Source organism: Tympanuchus pallidicinctus, unplaced genomic scaffold (genome assembly GCF_026119805.1).
Source record: "Tympanuchus pallidicinctus isolate F22 unplaced genomic scaffold, pur_lepc_1.0 scaffold11, whole genome shotgun sequence".
NCBI classification, from domain to species: domain Eukaryota; kingdom Metazoa; phylum Chordata; class Aves; order Galliformes; family Phasianidae; genus Tympanuchus; species Tympanuchus pallidicinctus.
The window spans coordinates 19,596,235-19,616,290 of NW_026294627.1; the positions used below are offsets into that span (position 1 = coordinate 19,596,235).

Consider the following 20,056-nt stretch of genomic DNA (forward strand, 5'->3'; position numbering starts at 1 on the left):
GTTGGCTGATATCTGGAAACTCTCTAAATTTCAAAGCTGTCATTTAAACTAATAGGTATTTATTTCTGTTAATGTTTTTTTCTTCATATTTAGAGATAACAAATCTTTTTCCTCTTGATCATTTTTGCTGGGATAAATAAGTTTATAATACATTTTCCTGTGCATTTTCCACACAGCATCTTTTAAGTTTTTGGCCTTGAATGGTCCTGATGTTTGTAGGTTGTTTTCATAAAGAGAATTTTGAAGTTAATATTTCTTCTGAGAATCCATTGGTTAATAAATCATAAGAGTACACTTGCTCCCCTTATTTTTTTACTTTGTGTTCATTGACAACTGTTGGTCACAAATTATACTCTTCTGTGGTCAGTCATGGTTCATAGGTTTCTAAATTATGATGGAAATGTTTGGTAGTTTCTTAAGCAAGTGACCTTTAGTTCTTTTAAGTATTACTCTACTTCCAATGCTAATGACTTGATCAAGATTTGTGAAATTGCAATAATAAAATCAATAGTGGTTACTTATGATTAAACATTGTTTCAGTACAGGCCTTTACCTTTGGCCACACAAACTGAGTGGTCCCATTATAAGCAATTTCTGTGCCTCTGTTCTGTGCCAAGTCAGGCCTTGGATCCTGAGTGTGGCATCTTTCTCCACAGTCTGAGACATAACTTTCTTCCTTGCCTTCAGGGAAACTGCAACTGATTAATTCAATTTAATTGTTTTGAATTGGTATTAAAAAAAAAACCCACCCAAGTATTTGTACAGTTTCTACATTTCTGTGGGGCCAGGATCTGAACTTGATTTTGACATTCATTCAGCTTTCTGTGTTTTATTTCACACTCAATATTAATTTTAGAAAGGCTCACTGTTTGCTTTTTTGTTTTGTTTTTAATAGGATGAATGTTACCAAGTGAGACAAATATTTGCTCAGAAACTTCACAAAGGGCTTTCTAGACTACGGCTGCCACTAGAATATATGGCTATTTGTGCACTGTGTGCAAAAGATCCAGTGAAAGAGAGAAGAGCTCACGCCAGGCAGTGCCTTGTGAAGAACATAAATGTCAGAAGGGAGTATCTGAAGCAACATGCAGCAGTTAGTGGTAAGAGAATAGATGTCACTTTTTGATATGAGTGCTAGAATTCAAGCTTAATGTTAATGCACTGTGGAAATGTTTTCTCTTTTAATGCACAGAATTGCTGTAAATTTATAGTTTTCCTCACAGGTCTCTAATGAAAACTGAAAACAGAGTTCAGATTCTCTTTTGCACTTAAACAGGTGTGAGTGAGATCTTTCAGTTTCTTTAAGACTTTTGTTAATGCTTATGCGTAAGGATTGGAAGTGCAGCTGTTTTTCAAAAGCAGATCTGTATTGTTTGAACGTAATGGTTAACAATGTTTTAGTTGATGTAGCAATAATTAATTTCACTGAAGTAATTAATAATATGCAACCTAAGTGACATTTTAAAAGCTGCACTAAATTAACAGTCTGAGCTGCTGTACCAAGTAGCTTCTTATCTTGTCTTCTGCTGGCAAAAGGCTGTATTTGTAGGCACTTCAGGATGAGTTCATCTAATTCTTTTCTTCCCAGTAACAACAGGCTGCTTTGAAGTTATTATGGTCTACTGTTAGCTATTTTTCTCTTAAAATCATTCCTTGTCCCTTTTGACTATACAGATGACCATATTGTATGTGTGTGTTTGGTTACGCTGGTATACAGATGTATGATAACATCGACCTTTCTGAAGAGCTCATGACATTTTGAGGAAGTGTCTTTGGGAGTTTTATTTCTTTAGAGGATTACTGATTGTTCTCGGCTCTGACATTTGTGAAATGATGTGGATTTTTTTTGTCTTGGGGTACACCTGTTTTGTGAATCTGTTCTTATGGATGCTGTCAGATAACGGATTTCAATCTGCATTTATGAATCACAGATTTTATTAGCCGTGTCAGTCTGTGTGCTTCAGTCCCATTAGACTTAGATCAGACAATAAGTCTGCGGAGAAATCCTTTTGTATGCTGTTAATTAAACTTGGTGGGGAAGCCAGAACATTTTCTCTCGCCTCAATAATAGGTAAAAAAGAAAACTACATTCAGCAAAAGCCTCTAAGTCATCCTCGGATTATTCCTCTTGAAAGCTTGAACGATCTTGCAAAATCATTTCAGTTACGGAGGAGGAAATATAATAGTTCTCATATAACAAAACATAATTGCTGATTTCCTAGTTGTACTGAGATAGATACTGCAGAGTTACTATGGCAAAGTCATTAGAAGCAATAAAGTGAAGCCTTGGTGTTTGAGACGTCTTGAATTCAGTAGGACCTCAAAGTGTGACTGGCAGTTTTTTTCTTCTCGCTGAAAAAAACTTACCTTGAGTGATTCCACTGAATGAATTTGCACTGTAACCCAGAAGAACTTCTAATCAGCTGTAGCCTGCAGGATTTTTGGGGGGTCACAGTGCTGATTCTGTGATGCTCAGATGTACCAGTCTGAGATTTTAAAAAACAAAAAGTCTTGAACCGTGTGTTTCTTTACGGAATTATTACTGCAGTGTGTGTAGATGAAAGCCACTTCTGATAAGATCACACTGCTTAGATGTGTGCTTCTTACACTTGTTACTGGCCATGCAGTGGCTCTTGCTAGTAATAACCCTAGGATGTACTTTGAAAAGCATCCACAAAAAGCTAAAGATGAGAATCTGCTTCTTTCGAAACACGGTTAGTTTTGTGGATCTCCAAGCCTGGTGATTTTGTAATACGCTTCTTCTTGACAACTTGATAAAAGGTGATGAGGGAATTGGGAAATTTGGGAGGGTATCTCAGCGTTTGTTAAAAAGCTCAAGAGAAATGTGCAAAGAACTGGTACCAGGCATAAAATTGCCACTTTGTTCCACGCTGCAAGGCTGGGAGTTGCACTGAGGTCTCTGTGTTCTCTAAATGGTGTTCACAGTGGCACAGAAGATGCTCATTTGACTGTGTATCTACATATCACCAATTCTATCTCTGTATAGACTTGTCCTGCATAGGAATCTTTGCTTTCTACTTTTGGACTTGTACCTGCGAGTCAGCAAGTGGAAAAGTTATAACAGTAAATCTTGATTTAAAAAACAACAAAAAACAGTTTCTCAACTTCCCATGGATGTGGATCTCGGGCACATTCTTGTTTCAAGTGCTTGTAGTTTATGTCCATGAAGCCATCCTGCCTTTTAGGTAGTCTTTGTCTTCTCTTTAGAGATGAACAAAGATTGTGTTAATACTGTTTCTGTAATAATAAGGATTAAATATCATATGTTTCAATTTATCCTTTTTCTTTTTTAAATGAATCTGTTTCAGTTTGTTTTGCAGGCTCAGTTGATACTATTGCTGTAGTTACATTAGCAGGTGTACAAGGCAAGAAGTTATTGAAACTGTGTCACTAAGCCTTCTATTTAAGTTCAAAATCAACTTTGTATTGCCTTGGACACATATGGAAGCCAGTTTTGCTAGTGTTCTGAAATTGTAATTGTTTTTAGTTCCTTGTCACCTCTTTGTTTTTCTTATTTAGCTGATGACTGAAATGCAGGACAGTGCTTGAAGGAGAGGAGGATGTTTAAAACATTAATATTTGAATGTCTCTAGGAACATGTTACAGTCTGCTGTGCAAAGTACACTGGATTTCAGTTACATAAATATGCCTTAAAATACAAAGAAATAGATGTCTTTATTTTTTCAAGCTGCATTATGACTTACATTGGGTGGTGTAATTACTCTCTATTTTTTAACTGGATCAGCTGCAACAGCTGTGTGAAGGTGTATCCGTGGAACTCGGCAGTGCTCTCTTCTGTGGGCCTTCATAAATTTTGAATGCTTTCCTTGTCATTGTGACTGAATCCAAACAGTTTATGAAGCCTGTGCAGCACCTTCCTTAATCTATCCCATTTGTAATGATCTGCATAGAGTAAGTTTTTACTTTTGCATAGCAATTATTTATTTAGTCTACATCCCTAATTTGGGATAGTTAAAGCTTCCTGAAGGAAGATTTTCCAGATATGGTCATGTCTTTCATGACCTTCTACTTGCTCAAAAATGTGATTAGATATTTCCATAAGTGGAGCCAGGAATTCCTCCCCTTCCTTCATATGTTCATTCAAATGTTTATACTGTGTATTTGCATAGGCTGCAAGCATTGAGATGCTTTTAATGTACTAATACACAGAATACTAGCATGCCTTGCCTGTTGTCCTGCCTGATGCACAGGACATAGCTTTAATAACTTAAATGTGCTGCATATCCTTCAGTTGTTCAGTCATATTAGGTTGGAGAAGGCAGTGTTTTGCTGTATGTCTTTCTGTTATCATTACCCTTTTTCTTTCTGTTTATCAAACTTTTGAAATGCTGAAACTCCTACATGGTTGGCTCGGGAATTTTTTACCCTATGGAAGGTGTTCTTTGTCATTGGGACTGTCAAAGGGTCTTTGGTAGTAGTCCTTATTCTTTTACCTCCTGAGTAAGTTGGTCCATCTGATTATTGTAATGTGGAAGACTTCTGTGGCAATTAGATTGCAAAGTCTCATAACTCTCATTTTCTTTTTCTTTTCTTTTCTTCTCTTTTTTTTTTTTTTTTTTTGTAGAGAACACATTTTTCTACTCTCTTGACTTCTTTACTGCAGTGTATATAAAAAGTAATAGCTTACTCTGCAGTTGTGCTGGTCTCAGATGCTGCAGTTAACGTGGATTTTGTGATTGATCATCATCTGCTTCTCAGAGTCTTTTAGAATAATGGTTTTGAACCAAGGAAAAGACTTGGGTGTAAAGGGAACTGCAGCTGATTTTCAAGATATCTAGGAAATATCAGTCCCTGGAACATGGTTAAAATCTCAGTTTTTGTATTTATGAAACATCTACATGTCAACAATTAGACAGATATTAACAAAAGCCTCACAATGAAATGATAGATGCACGTGCCTGTACTTATGCTTTATGTTAGTGTATGCTGACTCTTTTTGCTCTTTCCTTTGCTGTAGAAAATATTTTAGGAAGATGTATTTCTTGAGATGCAGTATTTTAATGCATCTTTCTTTTGCTTTTCAGAGAAACTGTTGTCGCTTCTACCAGAGTATGTTGTTCCTTACACAATACATCTTCTAGCTCATGACCCAGATTATGTCAAAGTCCAGGACATCGAGCAACTAAAGGACATTAAAGAGTAGGACTGTCTTTAATGCTGTTATTTCTGAGAATTATAGTAATCAAATTTTATTCTAAGTAGAATTTTAATTTAATGAGTTACATTGATACATTGTCCAGTATGTGTAACAATGGCAATTATTACTGTGAAACACTGTGGGAAAATGGTGTATGTGCTTGTTTAGTGCTCTTTGGCACCCTATAGAAATACCTGCACCTTCTGCTCATCCTGACCTTCATTACTTCTTTCTAATGAATTGGTTTCCTGGAGATTTGTAATACTAATAAAACTTCAGTAAACCACTTTGTAGGTGTGACTTTTTTGACAGTAGTATTTTTATTCATGTCTTTGTTCATGAGGAGTACTGCCTTTCTCCTTAGGTGTTTGTGGTTCATACTGGAAATATTGATGGCTAAAAATGAGAACAACAGTCATGCATTTATCAGAAAAATGGTAGAAAATATTAAGCAGACTAAAGATGCTCAAGGACCAGATGATGCAAAAATGAATGAAGTAGGTGACACTTTTTATTGGTAACTACGTTTAATTTTGACATTGCTCTGGAAATTGGCTACTTTTGTTTACACACCAACTTGAAGATGTCTTTTGCTACAGTTGTATAGAGGACATGTGTTGTTTTACGTAGTGAATACGCTATTGCAGTTGAGATGTCAGACATGGTGACAGATGTCTTGTTTCAATAGGACATAATAGTTTGACATCGTTCTGTTTCAATCTCAGCAACGTTACTGAATGCTACCTTTAGATGTATTTAAGCAAAAAGTTTTACTCTTTTAAATCATCCCATAATGTGAAAGAGTAAGAAAAATACATTCATGAGATGTTTGTATTGTGCAGTGAACAGATCAGCTCTCATCTTGTTGAGGTTTTTGCATCATGTAATATGAGGACTGCACTCAAAGTAATGCCTCCTATTTTATGATGTTGGCCCACGATGACAGAGGCAGATGTTGGTGGTATGGCAATAGAGGTTGAACCTTCTCACCAGTATGCCTTTAAATGTTGTTGCCATGTGACAGATGGCAGCAGAGGGGCAGACTGACAAAAAGGCATTCAGTGTGGAAGTACGTATGAAGCAAAGGCGTCACTGAATTCCTCCATGTAGAAAAACTGGCAGCCTCTGACATTGATTGACACTTGCCGACCGTTCATGGAGATGTGCTCACAGGGGCTGTGAGCGCAGCGAGGCGCTGGGTGCTGTTCCAGCGCTGCTGATGGCATCATGAAACACAAGTCACATTCTGGATGGCCGTGCCGATTTTTGTGAGCATGGAATGCAGGCTCTTGTTCATTGCTGGCCAAAATATGTACCAGTGGAAGTTGCTGTGCTTAAAAAGCAGCATATTGAAGATGAGAATGTCTCTGTCAAATAGTGTCACTGTGATCTTTGTATCTGTTGTAGTCTCCATGGAAATAAATAGGAGGCATTACTTTTGGAGTAGCCTATGTGAATAAATGTGTCACTTTTTTACTTTTCCCAAAGGATTGGGTTTAACTTTGTCTTTGAAACCGTGACATATGTTAATCTTAAAGTGCAGAAAGATCATGGAAGCCAGCTTTCTTTATCTGCTGGGTGTACAGTGGTTTTCTGCTTCTGTGTTTTAGAACTTGGTGATATACTGTTTAATATGGATGCTGCTGTTAAATATTCTTTTTGACTCAGACCCCTTATAATCCTCTCCTTGAAAGAATATTTTTGTCAGACTTTGAAATGACCTTCTGATTTTTCATTTTTACTTTTATTGTTTATTACTTGCAGAAACTCTACACAGTCTGTGATGTAGCAATGAATATCATTATGTCAAAGAGTACAACATACAGTTTGGAATCCCCTAAAGATCCTGTACTTCCAGCACGATATTTTACTCAACCTGACAAGGTAGACCTTGGAGTTTAATTTTTCTTGAGATAAGTCTATTTAAATCTTCAGTAGTTGTAATGCAAGAGTTCTGTAGATCTTGTAGAATTCTCTGTATTATAATTAGTTGAAGATATGTGTTTATGTTCTTGTAAGTATTTATGTTTACATGCATTTTTCTGCCTTTGTAATTTTTTTAGGAGATGTTATAGTTCAGGTTTGAAAGCTCAAAATTATAAATGATATAATGAAAATCTCTTCTAGTACTACTTCCAAAAGGTTTATATCTTGTTCACTGATTATTTTTTTTTTTTATTCCTTCTTTATAGAATTTTAGTAACACCAAAAATTATCTTCCTCCAGAAATGAAGTCATTTTTCACTCCTGGAAAGGTGTGTGTTTGTTTGCTTATTTTCAAGGAAATTGATTTGTCTGCATTACTTTTAAATAAATAACAAAAACAAGACAAAAAAAGCCAACAGAAGTTAATAATTTAATATTTAGTAAAGGAAAGGACATACTATGGTTTTGATCTGGATTAATGTATCTTGTTCCTGATCACAGGAAAACATTTATCTGCTACTTTGCTAAAGAAGTGAAAGTGCAGCATCTTCATTAGCCTTAACTTTGCAAATGGAGCATTAGCTGTGAGCCAGCTACTTTCCAGTAGAGGTAGAATGCAAGTTAGGAAAATATATGTATGATGGTATCTTTATTTTCAAAGATGAAAGCCAATCTTTCTGATCTAAATATACAAGCACTGTATTGAGTGTGTAAATATTTGAACTCAGCGAGTTAAAAATCACTTTTTATTGGAGATACAAAAGTTCTAAAAAAGAAGTTTTGTCTTTTAAATTTCAGATAGTCAGTTTTAAGTTCTGTCATCCCATGCTTGACAGAATTCTTAACTTCTGTGCCAAGCTCGCTGATAGTAAGTTTGCTGTGACAACATTAAAATACAAGTAACATGGTTTTGCTATCATAAAAAATCAGAATGCTTGATGTTGGAAGGGACCTCTAAAGGTCATCTGGTCCCAAAGTCCCTGTTCTCTCAGCCTTGTTTCAACTGAGAAATGCTCTTGAATTTTCATCATCTTGGTGGCCCTTGGTTGGATTTTCCAGTAGCTCTATATTTCACACGTAGCCTAATTTGAAATTGCTTTTCTAAGAAGGTTTTATATTTAACTTTCTAAAGGCAGGTATTCTAGCACTGTGGCTTTTTCTTTATGCTGTCACCAGCTAGAATCTAATATTGAAATATAGAACGGATCATTCTAAATGTTGTGAAATCTGGGGGATGGTCTTTAATTGCTCACCATTTCTGTAAGCAGGTGTTTGGATAAAGGTCTATTCTCTGTAGGACTAACTGAACACTTTCAGCTTTCTCAAAAGTAATTATGAGCTAGAGGTATTTGGCATATCTGAAAGGTAATCCACTTAAGTAACCTGAAGTTCACCATTGTCTGGAAATTTTGGCTCCTAATAAAAGCCTGACGATTTCCAAATCTGTGCATTAATCATTGGAGTCTTCTCTGGAACATTTGCTTTTGAGACTCTCATTCGTTCCCAGTTGAAGCTGGTGTAGTTTGCCATTACAGCTAAGTCACTTTAATGGCTTATTTGCTGAAAGTGCTGTGCTACTGCTACCTCTGTTTTTGCCAGTTGAGATGCTTATCTAATCCAAATGGTGAGCTGCTTCCGGCAGTGACATTTGCAGGAAGCAAACTTTAAAAGAAGTGCTGAAGTGACTTACTGCAAGGTCAGGTGACTGCCCAGTACTACCAGTGAGAAGAGGACAGAGTTATAAGTGTTGAGAAAATAATACTGGTTTTGGTGGCAGCTGCCTGTTTGATTGCAAGTCTATCAGCTTCCTTCTTATAATTTCAGTATTTTAATGTTTATTGTTTTGCGTTGTAATCAAAACCCTGATTGCAGGAAGTGAAATGTGTGAATATTTTAAGTATAGTACATGTTAATATTATCTAAATGCTTAGTTGAAAATAAAGGAAATATATTTTTGGTTTCAGCCCAAAGCAGCCAATGTTCTTGGAGCGGTTAACAAGCCTCTTTCGTCAGCAGGCAAGCAGTCTCAATCCAAATCTTCACGAATGGAAACTGTAAGCAATGCCAGCAGCAGTTCAAATCCAAGCTCTCCAGGAAGGATCAAAGGGAGGTTGGTAGACAACAAAGGAGCTTTGATATTTCAAGTATTTGTAATGGAAACTTTGAATATTTCTATAATGCTTTTTATTTGAGAAACAAAATTATATCGTTTTAAAGTGAAGTTACAGTGGCACACTGCATAATGGGAACCACAAATTGAGCTTTTCAACAACAGAAATAAATTTTCTCTTTAAAAAAAAAAAGAAAAGAGAAATGAAGAAAGAAAAAAACGATATTCAAGAACCATCAAAAGAGAATAAAATCACATCTACAGGTTTGTTGAAGGAGGAAAAGAGGTTTTCATACATTTATATTTAGATCTGCAGATCCTAGGAAATTTGCAAGCTGCTGTAATGTGTTTATATGTCATAGAAATAGAGAACTAGGCCAATATGGTGGCCAATATGGATATAGTATAATTTCCTCTTCTATGAATCTGTGCTGGACTTTGCAGATAAAAGTTTCTGGAGTTTAAATTCTGTGATCATGGAAAGGACATACTGAAATATTAGAGAATTTGTTGTGTCATTAGCTAGCCGTCCATAAAATTTATACATTGTTTTATTTTGATTTTCTAGGTTATAATCTTGGTATCTTTTATTGAACTGAAGGTCACATTGTTAATTTGTTTCACAGAGAAATTCAGAGATGACACGGTCCCCACATTCATTCAAGACTGAGAGAAAGTTATGTTTTGAACTAAGACTTCTCAGTTGATTCTTCTGTGAATATTTAATATATACTATTAATTTGAAAAGTAGGGCAGTGCTATACAACAAATCCTTCACCACTCCATGGCAATTACACAAACTTGTAAGAAGTCATACAAGTTCATATGCAGAAATGCATTATTGATTAAAGGCAGATTAGAATCCATCTTCTTCATATCCAGTGAAGTGCATCTGAGACTACATGTAGTCTATTTAAAAGAAGTAACAGTGCTGCACTTGCAGCCTAACCTACTCTGTCATCTTCGTGGTCTCCCCAGCTCACTTAAGTAAAATCAATTAGCATTTCGAGTGGTGACACCAAAGAAGGAAAGTCCACCAGAAGCGATGGTAATGATTCATTATGCATGGTATTTCCCATTCACTATGATTGAATATATTCACACAAGCTTCCATCCGTTAAGGTGCTGTATAAAAACTGTCAGAACTTACTGCAGATTTTCTCCTTGTAGAAGAATGTCTTTCTCACTCTAGGCAGTGCCCAGTACAGGGAGTTGGTGTATCTAAATGCCTCTTGCTTTTTTAATGCGTAGAATATTTATTTATTGTTAGAACTCTGTGCTGTTACTTAATAAAATAAAATTAAAATTGCTTTTTCCAGCTTCGGTGCAGATGAAGAGGAACTTTTGTGTATTATCCTCTACTTATGGGTCTCAGTGTTTTACAAATCATTGCCTACTTACACATGTGTAGAAACTGAAATAGAAGTGGACTTGCTTTTACATACATAAATAACTAAAGAAAGCTGGGGGATGAACTATCTCTGAAATTTAGATCTGCTGTTCTACCGCACAAACCTTACCATAGGAAAGAGCTTTAGTTGGTCTGTGGGGATTTTTGGTATGCAAAGGGTATGCAAATGTAAACAGACACAGATCTTTTGTACCTCAGTAAGGCTTTTCTGTTTCAAAAAGATCAGCTGTGTTTTTTTTTTAGTTTTTTGTTTTTAACTGAGATGAACATACTAGCTTGTGATTGACCCCTTGCCCTTAGATGTTCTTGTTTGTGGTATCCCGTGATAGCTGTAATAGTCTGAGTGAAAGGTTCTGCCAGAGTGTTCATGGTTTAGGAATAGATTCCTTCTGAAGGTTATATATATATATATATATATATATATATATATATATATAAAATGATTGCCTGCTATATTATAATAATAAGGAGAACAAATGTTTATTGATTCTAGGCTTGATAGCACTGAAATGGACCACAGTGAAAATGAAGACTTCACACTGAGTTCACCATTACCAGGGAAGAAAACTGATAAAAGGGACGACTCTGATCTTGTAAGGGTGAGCCTTTTGGTTGCATTACAGATGTTTCATTTTCAGTCACAAAGACATTAAAATAACAATGAATATGCTGATACTTAATATTTTTCTAACGTGAAACTGAGGTAATGTTTTCATTTGCTGAAGGATGTGCTTAGAGATGAAAAATGGAATGAAAAAAAAAGTTCAGTTTGGCTGATTACATTACCTTTGTGTCATACTGACAACTTGAGTAAGCTTTCAAGATTGTCTGTTACGATTTGCAGGATTTTGAAAGTAGATTGTGCTAAAGTGAGGTTGATGGCAATTAGTCCATAATTAGTCTGATGTTTGGATTTCATGGATGAAGTACTTGAAACGTTGGTCAAGTTGATACCTTGCTTGGGCTTCTGTTTCCCAGTATACTGTAGTTTTTTGTATGTGTCTGGTTAGTGAAAATATGACTTTGTAAGAATTAATTGGACTAACTTCAGAATGTTCAACTACACAGGAATTCCGGAGGAGCACATTAACCTGTCTGAGATATCAGATTGCCTTCTGAGGTTGTAAAAATTATTTTTGTAAATGGTTTATTTGCTTGTAGCTAGCAAAATGTTAACACATCAATTACAGTGCTGATGTATTACATTGAAGTATTGTAATTCTTACCTTTTTTGGTGTTGTGCCATTATTGATGTGAAGACATGTTCTTTTCCAGACAACTGTGGTGTTTTTCAAAAACTATAGGGAATAGCAACTGCCTAGTCGTAGGTTATCTTGAATAGGAAAAGGGCATTCCGATTTCACATTGGATTTAGAAATTCAAGTAAGAGTTATCTGAACAGCCATATGGATTTTGTTTTCTTGCACATAATTTGTACAGCAGTGAAGGTGGGAAAAATCAGGAAATTGGATGGTTCTGAATGATAGGTATCACAAGCAGAAGCTATAGCATGATTTTAAATGTCTGTGCATGCTGTGATCTGCCATAGGCTTTAGGGCAGAGTCAGCTAGCTAACTGGTAGTTATAGATCAATGGAGTCTCACAGGATTTCCCTTATTATGTATTAACAGGCTGGATATTCAGTCTCAAGCAACATTTACACATTATATCAGAATGCAGGAAAAAATGAAGAAAATTATAGTTCTATTAACAGTTTGAATAAAAAGAAACTCATATCATTAGTAAACTATTTTTTGTTCCTTAACTTTTGGCTGTCTGTCATAATTGTAGTAATTTAAGTTATACATTAGTTAGACATTATGAATGAGATCAAATCTATTAAAACTTGATATTCTAGAACGTATTAAGAATATGCTGTATCTGATGTCACTGCTACTTCGGGTTTTTTGGACCCTCTGTTCTGTTAGGTCAGTTTGTCACATTTCTCTTCTTTGGGACATTTCTCTGTCCCATTGCCTGGGACATAGAAAGCTACTGACTAGTAAAACTATCTTGGACTTTTACTTGTCTTGAAGTCCAGATAACCATCCTATGCTGTAGTATTTTGTAGGTGAAGCAAACAGGCAGCATAAGAAAAAAAATAAAAAACAACCCAACTCTTTAAGCACAACACAATTTTATTTCTTACATTCGACTTTCAGCTTTAAATTTTTCAGACCAGTATTGCCATATATACACGTGCATTCTGTATGCTCAAAAGTCTAAATGGCATAATGTGAATTAATACGTTAATGCTTACATAGAACTTCATTTATTTTAATTACAAAACCATTTTGACAGCTTAATTCAGGTAAGGGAAAGCAAGAAAATAGTTGAAGAAAAAAACTTCCACCTTGGATAAGCAACTTTTTAAAGAGCTTGGTTTGGTATGTTGCATCAGATGTAAATCTGAAGGGCCTGACATGCAGTAGTTGAGAGGCTGTGGGCTGAATTGATAACTGACAAAAATCAATACAGTTCAATATTTCAAGTACTCCTAAGGGCATTTATATCTCATTTTGAATATATAATAAAACTGCTTAAGGTAATAGATTCAGAATTCATTTTTGTTTCTTTGGAGCTAGGCCACACCTCGAGTACTGTGTTCAGTTTGGGCCCCTCATTACAAAAAAGACATTGAGGCCCTGGAGCTTGTCCAGAGAAGGGCAACGAAACTGGTGCAGGGTCTGGAGCACAAGTCTTATGAGGAGTGGCTGAGGGAGCTGGGATTGTTCAGTCTGGAGAAGAGGAGGCTCAGGGGAGGCCTCACTGCTCTCTGCAACTTCCTGAAGGGAACTCAACAGCAGAGTTCAAGCCTCAGAATGTTGATGAGGCGTTCGACCATGTCTATCCTGTCTTTCTATTTTCCTACTGACAAAACTGCAGTCATGTACATTCAACCCAATTGTGTTTGCCACAGATGAGGAAACAAAATGAGAAAGACCTTATACACTTCTGTGATTTAATTGCTTCTGTTTTAAATTAATCTTTCTTTGTGGCAATTATTGTGTGTGTATATATTTATTTACACTTGTGCAAAGGTTTGGAAATGGACACTGTAGAGATGCTTGGTAGAATTTCATCTAACTTCAAGACTCTTTGTCTTGTTGGGTTAGAGTTCTTCAGCTTCTGTGCATGTACCAGTTTAATACAGTAATTCAGTTTTTTAATTTGAGATTTAATCTTACCTTTTCAGTCAGAACTTGAGAAGCCTAGAGGAAGGAAGAAACCAGCTATCACAGACTCAGAAGAGAAGCTAAGCATAGATGACCTAAATAAACTGGGACAAGAGCAGAAGCTCAGAGGCAGTCAGCGGGGAAGGAAGAGACCTGCAGTTGTTTCAGAGTCTGATGAAACACAATGGCAAGAGGAAAAAAGGCTAAAAGAAGATGTAATAGAAAGTGAGGATGAACAGAACAGTCCGCCAAAGAAAGGGAGAAGAGGACGGCCTCCCAAACCAAATAATGGGGGAACACCAAAGGAAGAGCCAGCAGCAAAGTCATCAAAAAGGAGCAAAAAAAAACAAACGTCAGCAGCAGCAGTAGAGGAGGAGGAAGAGGAAGAAGAAAGGCAGACTGAAAACATTGAACAAAAGCCAAAAGGCAGGCAAAACAGGTCGACAAAAAGAGCTCAGCAGAGGTAAGTCAGTCTTCTTGTAAGTGCATCTCTTTTTGTATTGTTTGACATCAGTTATAATTTGATACTTTGCAATTTGGGTCTTCCTCAAAACAGAGCAGAGCCATCTGAATCTAGTACAGTTGAATCAGCACAGTCTACGCCACAGAACAGACGAGGAAGGTCATCAAAAACACCACCATCACAGCAAAAAAAAGTGTAAGTGGTGAATATTTTCTGAATTTGTGTTTAGTAAATTTAAAAATATTCCTCTGTGCCCCCAAGCAATCATTTGCTGAAAATATTTCAGAGTACTTTAACTTTCAGTTATGAAAATAAATTGCTGTTACTATTTCTAAAAGGTTTTCCCCAGCTACCTCTCCTAGAGCATCTCAAACTAGAGCAAATAGGCCATGAGTAAATTTAATGTGCTCAGGTAGCGTATATGTAGCACTGCTCTCCTAGGAGAAAGGTCAGCACAACACGTGAGGGCCTTGAGGATAGGGCTTTATAAAGACTGCAAGGAATAAGAAGCATTACTGTTTTAGATAGGGAGGAAGAATCAAATTGTTACTACTGTGAAATGATATGGTGAAGAGTATAAATAAATATTTTATAAATAATAAATATAATAATAAATAAATATACTCTGGTTCTTCTTAAATTTATTTCCGTTGACTTTCTAATTTATGGCCTCCTTATTTTTAAGGTAATGTATAATAAAATGTTTTATGGTCTACAGAGAACAGTTCTTAAAAATTCTAAGTTGTGTTGAGCTACAAAATAAACTGTGACCAGTTTAATTTTCTTGTGCTTCCTGTAAAAACTACTGGTATCTCTGCCTTTTCTTTAAATGTACGTGCAGTATATGTAAAGCAGAGGTGTACAAGTGGACAGGAAAATAATAACTGGAACATGGAACAAATTTGCAACATACCTTTCCAGAATCTGGTAGTAAATTCCTTAGGGTGCTACTTATACACATCACCATTCTGGCCTTTTTTTGTTATTCTGTTGCCAGTATTGTTTTTCTAGAGTCTGGGCTTCTCCTCTGGCAGGATCCAGACTTGCCTGTCCTATTTGCCTGTCCTCGTCAGTCTGTTTTTTCTATACCTGAAATCCTTGCCTGAGCAAGTTTGTATCCTCCATGAAATTCCAATTTCTCGCCTAATCTCATGTTCTGGCATTTTGCACTCACAGTATCCCGACTTTTCCAGTATTGTTTTCCTGCCTCTTCAGCCATATGTGAGAAGATGAAGCTAGCCTGTGAATAATTCTCCTGCTTCCTTTTGATTGTGTTGCTTCTGTCAGTCTTAGAAGGCCTCAATTAAGCTATTGATTTTTCAGAGGTTGCCATGTTGTTTGGTTGGTTCTGAAACTCCCTCTGTACTTTAATTATGTGTAATTTGGTGGTTTTATTCTGAGCTGTGGTTCTTGTGACTGAAAATTCCCTTCATCTATGGTATGAAGCTGTTGGAGGACAGTTGTTATGGACCTCTATCACCCCCAATGAGGACTGAAGTGAATTGTCTATCTGGAATGGAGTTTCTAGTTTAATTTCATCCAAGAAGTCACCTAGTTTGGGTGCATCAAGACTATTTCACAGACCAAACCAAAGAGTAGCAAAAGGCATGAATCAATGATTTAATTGCAAACTATGTGAACTACACAAACCAAAATGGTAATGTGAGTGCAGCCTTTAGTTTTAGATGCGTATCCAGGTTTCATTTTCTTGTTTTTAAAGCAGGGAGAGCATGAGGCCTACCTCTCCTTTTCAGCATATGGTTAGGGTTTTTTGGGTGTTGGTTGTTTTTTGTGGTTTTTTTTTGGCTTGTGATTCAGCTCTAATAACTAACAAAATACACGATATTGTTGATTGTTCTTGATTATCCTGATTAGGGTGATAGTATTGCTGATTTATCCCTAGCTCTTAGTATGAGCTAGTTTGGAAGCTTTAGGTCTACTACAGTGTTAACTTCATAAATAACAGTATGTGGGCTCTTCTAGGTCTGTAAAATGATATACACGCAGTTATTAAAATTCTGTGGTGTATAAATCACAGATCACAGAATGGCTCTGGTTGGAAGAGACCTCAAGGATCATGAATCTCCAACCCCCCAGCCATAGGCAGAGCTGCCAACCTCTAGAATTTAATTCTAGACCAGGCTGCCCAGGGCCCCATCCAAGCTGGCCTTGAGCACTTCCAGGGACAGGGCATCCACAACCCTTCTGGGCAGCCTCTTCAGCACCTCACCACTCTCCTAGTAAAGAATTTCCCACTGGTATCCAAACTAAATCTTCCCTCCTTAACTTAAGACCATTTCTTGGTTTACTGTTGTGTCAGCTTTCCTTGCGCTGTGTCTGACACTGAAGAGCAATACCTGTACTGTCCATAGATGAAAGACATTGTTCACCATTGTATTCCTGGCATTGTATTCTGAAAGAAACTGGCTTCCAATTGCTGTTGTTCAGATTCCTATTAATATGTCAACTATTCTTTGTACAGATGAACTAAAAAAGCACACAAGGTAGAAACATGTCATAGATGGAAAACTTAAGGCTGCTGTTCTTATCAAATGAATGTTAGTTCTCTTGCAAAGCTGATGCATCTGCAGACCCATATAGCATGAAACTGATTTGTATTTTTCTTCTGATTTTAGCCGTGCGGGACGTTCCAAACAAGCAGCTAGTAAGGAGAATGAATCCAGTGAAGAGATGGATGTATTTCAGAGTAGTTCACCTGTCAGTGATGATGTTCCCCAGGAAGAAGTAATGGAAGAAGAGGAAGTTTCCACAATCAATGTAAGAAATGCCTTCTGTTTTGCATGCTTTTTTTTTTTTTTTTGAGTCTGTAGGATTGTCTTTGTATTGATGTGTTTGAAGACTGACTTTTCCTGTTCCCATAACTTAACCTTCCTTCTTTAAAAAGAATGAGGTGGTGGTGGTCAAATGTCAGTGTTGTGTATCAGCACTGCAATGTAGTTTCATAGGGAATTTGCATTTCTCAGACAGAAAATGTTAAGTTTTTCTTAAGAGTCTTAAGTTTACTGTCCTGCATAGCTTTTGTTACCTATCTGATCTGCACACAGCTTCATGGGGATTTCCAGGTAATTCATACCTTTTCTTGTCAGCTAGATTGTAATAGTGAGTAATGTGACTAGCTTATTTTTTTTAATATTTGAAGAATTCAGGGTTGGTAACGTAAATAAAATTATGCTGTCATTGATCAAGGCTTGTACTTAGGATAAAAGGAGTGATGAATGATACTGTAGTCAGTTTCTTATGCAATATTGTGAGAGAAAGCATTTTCTAAATGCATTTCCATTATAGACTATATTTATTCTTGATTTTTTCAGAACTTAGTATTTCTGTGCAAATATTTAAAATACTTTTTCCCCAAACAGGTGCGTCGCAGAACTTCCAAAAGGGAAAGGCGATGAGTGAGCATGTAGTTGTCAGCCTTCCAGGTGAAAGCTTTGAAGAATGCTTTTAATATAAAGCTTGAGACTGAACAAAGCTGTTAGTGCACAAATGGGGTTGCTAAAAAAAAAAAAAGACAAAACCTATTTTACTCTTACTGCCCCTGCATTTGCAGTCCCTAGGTCACAAGCTTTAGCCACACACACGTTGATATCATTAACTGTGGATTTTTGTGAAGTGTAATGTGCGCTGGCTTTGTAGACATATGAACTAAAGAAGAAAACTGTAAATAGTTTTTTTAATGTTTCTGACTTCTAAAGTGCTTGTATAGCTTTTATCTGCAGCTTTAAACTGACAGTGCCCCACTGTTTATTGGATCTATTGATTTAAGAATGATCTCAAGCAATATCTGTCAGTGTTCGTATTTGTACTCTTGTTGACATTTAACTGTGAAAAAAAAATCAGTTGAACAAATAGTGCTACTTTCTTTTGCCACTATTTGTTGAGAAGAAATGCAATGATGTTTGTTTGCTTTGTGAATCTGACCTGGTGTTTACCTGTAGGCACCTACCTACCATCAGAGGTGCTAAATCACTTTCTTTTACAGTTGAACAATGTTGGATAGAATAACACAAGAGATGCAAATTGTGAAAGTTGTTTGACTTGTTTTACACCTCAGTATTGATGCCAGACTTTTCTGGACTTCTAGTGGCATTGAAAAAAATTCAAGAAAGATTTAAAATATTATAATTTTAAAAGTGTGTTATTAAATAATGTACTGAAGCCCTACCCATTTTATCTTCCCCATCAGTTTTTATTAATCTACTGTATCAATAAAATTCTGTAACTGAGTTTTTAAGTCTAGTATGTTAATGTGTATAGATATTTCCTTCTGAACGTGACGTTCACAAAGAGCAAATTATTACTACATTATAATATGAAATCTGATATATAAACATTAGTGAAAATACAGTTCTTATTACAATGTAAAGTTAATCACAAAGAAAATTTTATTGATGCAGTGTGTCTTTATAAAGCTGTTCTTGAGAGCCAAGTGTTTTGTATTTTATAGTGAAGTTGCATGTTTATGAAAAATGTGCTGAAAATGGGATGTAATGTTTTTTTTTGGAAACTCGTATCTAGCAGTAGTATATGGTAGGTTGCCTCATGAGAGAGCCTTCTGTTGAGAGTTTATTGTACTTTTTTCTTTTTTTTGTGAGCCAAATTTTTTTGGTATGAAGAGCTACATTTCTGTTGAATGACTGCAGTCAAGCTGTTGGTGATTGCAGTCAAGGTATTCAGGATTTGAATGAAGCTCCGTTTTTATTTTATGCTACAGTAGAGAAGTTGTATTTGTATTTTTAGGTACAAGCCAGGGAGAAAAACAAGAAATCAAAACAAAATTCCTAAGTCAACACCCTGTATGCAGTTCTACAGTTTACAAACTGTGTCTTTGAAAACCAAAATGTATAGGGTATTATACCTATATACCAAGCACGTATTACAATTTCATGTGCTGTTCTCTCTCTGGTTCCCTACAGTTGGCAACATGTGAAAAAAATCAATTTCTAACTTCAGAAAATTGATCCCATTGAGTAATGGAGCATTTTCATATAATCCATCAAGAAATACATGATAGTCGCAAGGTGACCTGTAAATGTTTGTGGGATGAATAATAATACTGAAACATGGATTTACCGATTTGTGAACTTAGAATGTTGCTAGTAAAGAAACCTTTAGACTTTTTTTCATTATGTATTTTTTGTTACTGATGGAAAAAGGTGCTTTTAAACTAGATTGTTCTGCCTGTGCTTAATTTTACTCTCCCCCCACCCCAGTATTCAGCTTTTCAACATTTACACCTGTTGGTATGGAGAAATGCTGCCTAAAATGGTAACTAGCTTTGGTTTGAGTTGACTTCAAAATAGTTGGCACAACTGAACTGGCTTACTTAGGATTCAGCAGTGCAAATGCAAGTTGATTGTTGTGGTTTTTTTCCCCTTTAAAATGACTGAAAGCTAGCTTTATATTTTCCTCTTTGACAGAATTGCACTGAAAACATTTATGGAAGATGTATCTTTGAGTCCATTTTATACAAAAATATGAAAAATTGATGTTGAAACTGCTGCAGACTCTTGATGCTTTATGTGCATAAACATGGTTAGGTTAAACTTCATCAAATATTGATGCACATTACTGATCATAATGCTTAATGTAAATTTAACTTTAGTTTTGCAATTTAAATGTTGATTTCTTGGGTTATAATGTGTCATTCATTATTTCTTGAGAAATAGGCACTGCAAATATTTCATTCTTATCTTCAAGCCTCTTTTAAGTTCATTCTCATCTCATAAAGAAAATGAATATTTTATGTACTAACATTTTGAGATCTGCG

General features: G+C 36.0%; 1 protein-coding gene across 3 annotated transcripts in view; it reads left to right on the forward strand.

The window, feature by feature from the left end:
• Window positions 1–18,710, forward strand: part of PDS5B (PDS5 cohesin associated factor B) — a 100,674-nt gene extending 81,964 nt beyond the window's left edge. Inside the window, exons 25-35 of one of the 3 annotated variants that reach the window (XM_052671121.1) lie at window positions 896–1,100; window positions 5,067–5,181; window positions 5,544–5,676; window positions 6,944–7,063; window positions 7,372–7,434; window positions 9,070–9,215; window positions 11,120–11,225; window positions 13,823–14,265; window positions 14,359–14,460; window positions 16,902–17,043; window positions 17,646–18,710. In XM_052671121.1, the coding sequence (XP_052527081.1) occupies window positions 896–1,100; window positions 5,067–5,181; window positions 5,544–5,676; window positions 6,944–7,063; window positions 7,372–7,434; window positions 9,070–9,215; window positions 11,120–11,225; window positions 13,823–14,265; window positions 14,359–14,460; window positions 16,902–17,043; window positions 17,646–17,681 (1,611 nt within the window). In that variant the 3' untranslated portion in view covers window positions 17,682–18,710. The remainder of the gene's footprint in view (window positions 1–895; window positions 1,101–5,066; window positions 5,182–5,543; window positions 5,677–6,943; window positions 7,064–7,371; window positions 7,435–9,069; window positions 9,216–11,119; window positions 11,226–13,822; window positions 14,266–14,358; window positions 14,461–16,901; window positions 17,044–17,645) is intronic. The other 2 variants (XM_052671122.1, XM_052671123.1) reach the window with 2 other exon arrangements.
• The last annotated feature ends 1,346 nt before the right edge of the window (window positions 18,711–20,056 follow it).